We start from the raw sequence: 5781 nt of genomic DNA on the forward strand, positions 1-5781 counted from the left end.
CAACAACAACACCACACCATCACTTTCTCATGCAACCGGGCCTCCTCTCGCGGTCGCTCCTGCTCATAGCAGCCCGTCCTCAGTCTCTGGCGCGCTAGGTGGGCCTTCGTCTTTGGCTGAGCTCGACGCCGTCACGGTAATTACATGTCGCACCAACATATATATATATATAGAATATTCCATTTTCGTTGCCTTTCGGATGTTTTACGCCACAGACATATGTGTTTGCAGGGCAAAGAAACCCCGTGCACCATACTCTACTTGATAAAAGGCCAGAAGGTCGACGTGGGAAAGGGGATGATATTGAACCCCTTGAAACCAACGTTCCACAACCAGCCGATCCCCGCTGGGCACTTCAGGGTTAGCTTGTCCAGTGTGAAATCGGGGCACGAGGCGTTGCCTCCTCCAGTACAGCATGTGCGAGAGGATGACGAGACCCCGCCGCGGATTGGAAGCTGCAAGGGTTGGGTGTTGCTATGGCCGAAGAATCTTATTCATCTGGAGCCGACCGAGAGCACACCAATAACCACACATCAACAAGCATGTGCGGAGACCACCACCCCGCCTACGCAATTACCAGCTCCTATAGTGCCGAGTGAGAGCGGCGGACGACGTGATGAAGGGGGTGCAATAGTACTGGCTGATGTAATCGGTCCTCTAGAACAGAGAATGGATTATGAGACGGAGGTCGACCCTATGGGTTTCCTCAATACAAACGCGTATGACTATGACATAGATATGATGAGTCAATCATATGACGAATCGGTCTATCAGCATGCTAATGAGGATATGGATGATATGCCCGGGCAGGAAGGTCGTTGGAAGGATTGCAAAAAGTCTCTCTTCATGAATTCCTCACAGGACACGCCTGAAGATGTCGCCTCAACACAGGCTCAACTAGCCGGGGTCGTACAGTGCTTAGCCCGAGAACCCTGGCGCAGGGGTTAAGGAAGGTTCTGGAAGGTGTGCCCAAGAAAAAGGAGAGGAAGAGATCGGGGAAGATAACTTCCTCCAAACAAGCCAGAGCACAAAGTAGCCAGACGATGCATTCTGAAGAGCATGTACCCATGAAAGGTGCGGCCATGTTCCATCTCACGGGCGAGCCGATGCTACTGCCGAAACCGCTGGAGGCACTATTAGGGGATCTCAGGAGACTGCACGACCATGTGATGTCGACTGAGAAAAGCCTACTAGCCTCAAAGTATCCAGGATATCCGACATACGCGGCTCGTGTGCCTGAGGGGAAGTGCTACGTCGAGACACGGCGCACGGAGGTGTTCTTCCTGTGGTTTGACCATATCATTGAGATGTTTCTGACAAGGCGGCTCGATTTTACAATCGTACGCCTTTTTGCGCTACATATGAGCTCCGTCATGAAGAGTGAAGAAGTCTCGCATATCTGTGTGGCGAGTCCGTACTACATGCACGAGTCTTTCTTGAGTCTTGGTGACTTTGAGCGTGAAACTACTAGGGAGTACCTCCAAAACTTCATGGTACAGAATAAGGACCGGGAAATTGTCCTCGTGCCTTATCATCCAAAGTAAGTCAGTTCCGGACAGCTCTTTCATACATTTCAATCATTCCTTCTCTCTCATATGGGGAATAATTTGAGGTGTCTTTTCCCCGCAGCAACGGGTGCGCCGTTCTTATCGTTCTTTACCCGCAAGTCTCCCACGCCGTGTATTTTGACCCTTCCAGAGACTACGAGAAAAAAGACTACACCCACATAATGAATATTCTAGATGATGCTCTCCAAGGCTTCAGCATTAGAGGTGGCCACATGCAGATCAGGAAACAAAGGAACAAGAAAATGGGTTTCGCGCATAAAACTAACTTCTCCTGCATCCATGTCCCAAAACCAAGCAAGAAGGATGGATTCTACATTGTCCATCTCATGATTCAGTTCAACACGGATCACCAAAAGCTTCGCATGAGAAGCAGAAATGATGATCATATCCACAAGTGGCTAGAATCTCATGGAGAAGCGGATTATAAACTTAGAGATGACTTCTTTCGCATCCAAAGCGACATTGTGACGATCATCATGAAAGAAGACGTCGATGAGAAGGGGATGTTCCACCACGGCCCTATATCGCGAGCTGACGTCCGAACTCGCATAGGCATGCAACGTCTAGACCTCACGACATTCAAGAAGCTAGGGCCATCCTCGATGATATGGAAGGATGGAACTTCTAGTGATTTATGATGCCGATGATGATGATATGTGTCGGTTGAACTTGTATACTTTTTGTAGCGATGAAACTTTGTGATGTCCACGGTCCCTACCGAACTTGCGTAACACTACTTTGTTAGTTTGCGTACGATGACCTGCGTACCTCTAGTTAATTAGTTTGCGTACTATATGTTGCATCTAGTTGCTAACCCTTTCTTTTTCGGTGTTGCTCTAGTATATTTTTTTGCATATATATGATTGTACATCCTCTTCATGAACATGCATCTCTAACAGGTACCTAGTTTCTTGATGGCGAGATGAAAGTGCTATGTCGTGTACAAAGGGAAGGTTCCGGCGGTGTACAACGAGTGGCATGAGTGTCAGGCGCAAGTGAATGGGTTCTCGGGCGCCAGCCATAAAGACTTCAAAAGCAGACAAGAAGGAGAAGCTAGTTACTTGAGGTTCACGCTAGCGCGAGAGAGGACTCGTAACCGCCACCTCATGTACTGCATAGTTCCGCTCTCACTCATAGTGATAGCTCTTCTCGTGTATACCTTTGTTTAGATGGATGACGTTGTAGTTGCAAGTATTCGAGACTTGCATGTATCGCTATTTTCGAGATGATGACAAGATACCACTTTGTGTTGGATGATGATTATGATGAGACTATTTGTATGCATATGCTATGATTATATTTGTGGTCTCGCAGGCATTTGTATGTGTATCATGATGACATTTGTATGTGCTAAAGATTCTTCTATAAAGCCTGTTCAAATACAAAACAAATATGCCGAAAAAAAGAAAAAACTACTAAAATTAGCAGTAGCGAGTGGAGAAAAGTTAGCAGCAGCGCGGTAGTAGCAGTAGCGCGCACAGGAGAAGCGCGCTATAGCTATTAGCAGTAGCGAGCTCCCTGTAAGAACGCTGCCGCTGCACTTGTATATCAGTAGCGCGGGAGCGCACGCGCTGCTGCTACGAGTTAGCTGTAGCGCCTTATTAGTAGCGCCGGTCCACGCGCTACTGATACACCTAGAACCCGCGCTGCTGCTAGGCTTTTCCCTAGTAGTGTTTATTGGGGGAGAAGAAGATGAGACGTGGGTTAGGTGAGGAGAAGGAAGGAGACGGTGAGGAGAAACACAGGGGGGCGGGGAGGAAGCCAGGGAGGGGACCAGGTGTGTTTTTTCTCGGCTCGATGGCTAGACGCGGGAATGGGGGGATCAAGGGTGGACTGGGACACTTTCCTATCCTGGAGAGGGGGGAGGTGATAGGGAACTTCCTAATCGGGAGGAGCGCTACGGAGCAGCGGACAGCTCGCTAGACGTGTCCTAGAAAATTTCATGACGGAAAAATATTCATTGAGGTCTGGAAGAAAAAACAAAATACTTTCAGGAATTACCCTTTTCACAACATCATTTTTGTTTTCTTCTCCATACCTACACAAATTCTTTTTCATTACGAAATTCTGCTTGTTGGTAAAACATTCAACAATGTTTGTCCTGAAAAAGATATATAATATTTTTAAAGTTGTTCTTTTTCTACTGTTCAGTCACGCGAATGCACCCACGTCCAGAAACTCCATGTCCTAGATTGTCTCATCCAAAAAAGGTGATGACTACAAAGTAGCACGTACAATTTTATTTGTAGCACCACAATACTCAAAACCCTATGATCTATTCAATTATGTTTTCAGACGCCTGCAAAGGATTTCCATGGCAATCGCAGTTGTCGTATGTGAACATTGCAGACTCGGGGCGGGAGAGCAGAGCAGCGCCGCGAATCGCCGCTTCCTCCTCCACAATTGGCTCCCGACCATGGAAATAGTCCCTGAAAAACTCAAGAATCTTGGGGATCCTCACGCTGCCGCCGACGAGGATGATCTCGTCTATGCTGTCCCACCGGCCGGGAGGGAGCCACCACCTCCACGTCACCAGCAGGTCCACCATGCTAGTGGCTCTCGCCAGCAGATCACGGTTGAGCTCCTCGAACTCGGCCCTCGTGAGCGTCTCGAAGAAATCCGCGCCGTCCAAGAGCGACTCCACCTTCACAAGCGTGGTGTCCCAGTAGGTTAGCGCCTTCTTGGCCCTCTCGCACGCCGCCCTCAGCTCCCGGAGCGCGCCGTCGTCCCGGCGGAGGTCCCGGCCGTGCTTCTCCCTGATAAGCTGGATGAAGTGGTCCACGAGCCGGCCGGTGAAGTCGTCGCCGCCCAGGCGGGCATCATGGCGCCCTTCAATGAGACGAGCCGTGCCGTCCCGAAACTTGAACATGGTGGCGTGGGTCGTGCGGCCGCCCATGTGGAAGACGAGGATGACCTTGTCTTGGCGCGCCTTCTCGTGATGGCCGTGCGCCGCGGCCACTGCAACGTGCTCGTCGACGTACCTCGCGGCGGAGAAGCCGCCCTCGAGCCGGGCGGCCGTTGCGAGAAGGTGCCTTTGGTAGTCCCTCGAGTGCCAGGGGACGGTCAGGAGAGCGCTCCTGATCTTGCGGCCCAGGTGCGCCTCCGCCATCCGCTTAAGCTTGGATATGAGAATGCCGGCGACTGTGTGGGCGGAGAAAACCTCGGCGCCGCCTTCCTCGGTCTCGATCTGGATAGCACACCTTCCGGCCTGGGTCCCAACGAGCTTGTACGGCACCAGCTCCATCTCTACCTTCACCACGTCCTCAAACATCCTGCAACCAGAACCAGATATATAACACTTGAATTAATACCGTCGTTGTTTCTTTTTTTCTCTTGTAAGATGTTGTCTGATGTAATTCCTGGCCGGTTGATGGCTTTGTTAATTCAAAGCCGGGCTTTTTCTCCAGCCTTTGTTCTAAAAAAATACCATCGACGTCGGCGGAGGAGGGAAGAAAACAAGTTGGTACTTGGAACCGAGGACCCGCTTGAAGCCGGAGACGGCCGTCCCGGGGCTGACGGCGGCGTGGTTCAAGGCGGCCTCGCCGAAGAGGGTGCCGTTGGGGGTGAAGGCGACCCAGGAGGGGATGCACAGCTTGTACGAGAGGCCTGGATCCTCGAGTCCCCCATAGCCGGCGATGCAGGCCTTGGTGTTGCCGATGTGGATGGCCGTCGTGTTGCCCGTTCTAAACGCCGCCGCGCCCGATGCCGCCGCTGCAAGAAGAGACCAAGTTAAGCAGCCTGCCGAACCAACTCTCCGTTGAATTGAAAAGGATAATACGATTTAGTTTGTAAGCACAAATTACCCACCGACGAGCAGTAGTACAACGCCGAGAGCGAGGCGAGAACTCGCCATGGTTTGGAAGCTTTTCTTACAGAAGAAATATCGGAAGCTTTTACCTTGGGGTTGGCTTTACTTGCTGCTAGCTATGCGGTGGTGGGCGCACCGGGACATGTCACCGGGTCGTCGACGGCCGTCGGATCTTGCAAGTAATCACTCGAGTGCACCGTCGAGGGCTTTGGGTAAAGAAGTAGCGTCCTCCACCCGTGCTTCCAAAAAAAAAATCATTCTTCCCAGGGAAAGTTTAATTTTCCTTTTGGAAATACAAGGAAAGTATGATTGTTATTTACTGTATGACTAGCACAGATGTCCGTGCGTTGCAACGGGAAAAATATTGATGTGGACTCAAATTTAAGGGCAGTGATCCGCGCCGGT

The 5781-nt window shown here is 50.7% G+C and overlaps 1 protein-coding gene across 1 annotated transcript; it reads right to left on the reverse strand.

Annotated features, from left to right (window-relative positions):
• Positions 1-3843: 3843 nt before the first annotated feature.
• Positions 3844-5452, reverse strand: LOC123158322 (luminal-binding protein 4-like). Its single transcript, XM_044576360.1, has 3 exons — positions 5376-5452; positions 5036-5279; positions 3844-4840 (listed from the first exon to the last, which is right to left on the reverse strand). Exons 1-3 carry the CDS (start codon positions 5419-5421, stop codon positions 3844-3846), a joined length of 1287 nt encoding a protein of 428 aa, XP_044432295.1. The 5' UTR covers positions 5422-5452.
• Positions 5453-5781: the final 329 nt, after the last annotated feature.

Source organism: Triticum aestivum, chromosome 7B, assembly GCF_018294505.1.
Source record: "Triticum aestivum cultivar Chinese Spring chromosome 7B, IWGSC CS RefSeq v2.1, whole genome shotgun sequence".
NCBI classification, from domain to species: domain Eukaryota; kingdom Viridiplantae; phylum Streptophyta; class Magnoliopsida; order Poales; family Poaceae; genus Triticum; species Triticum aestivum.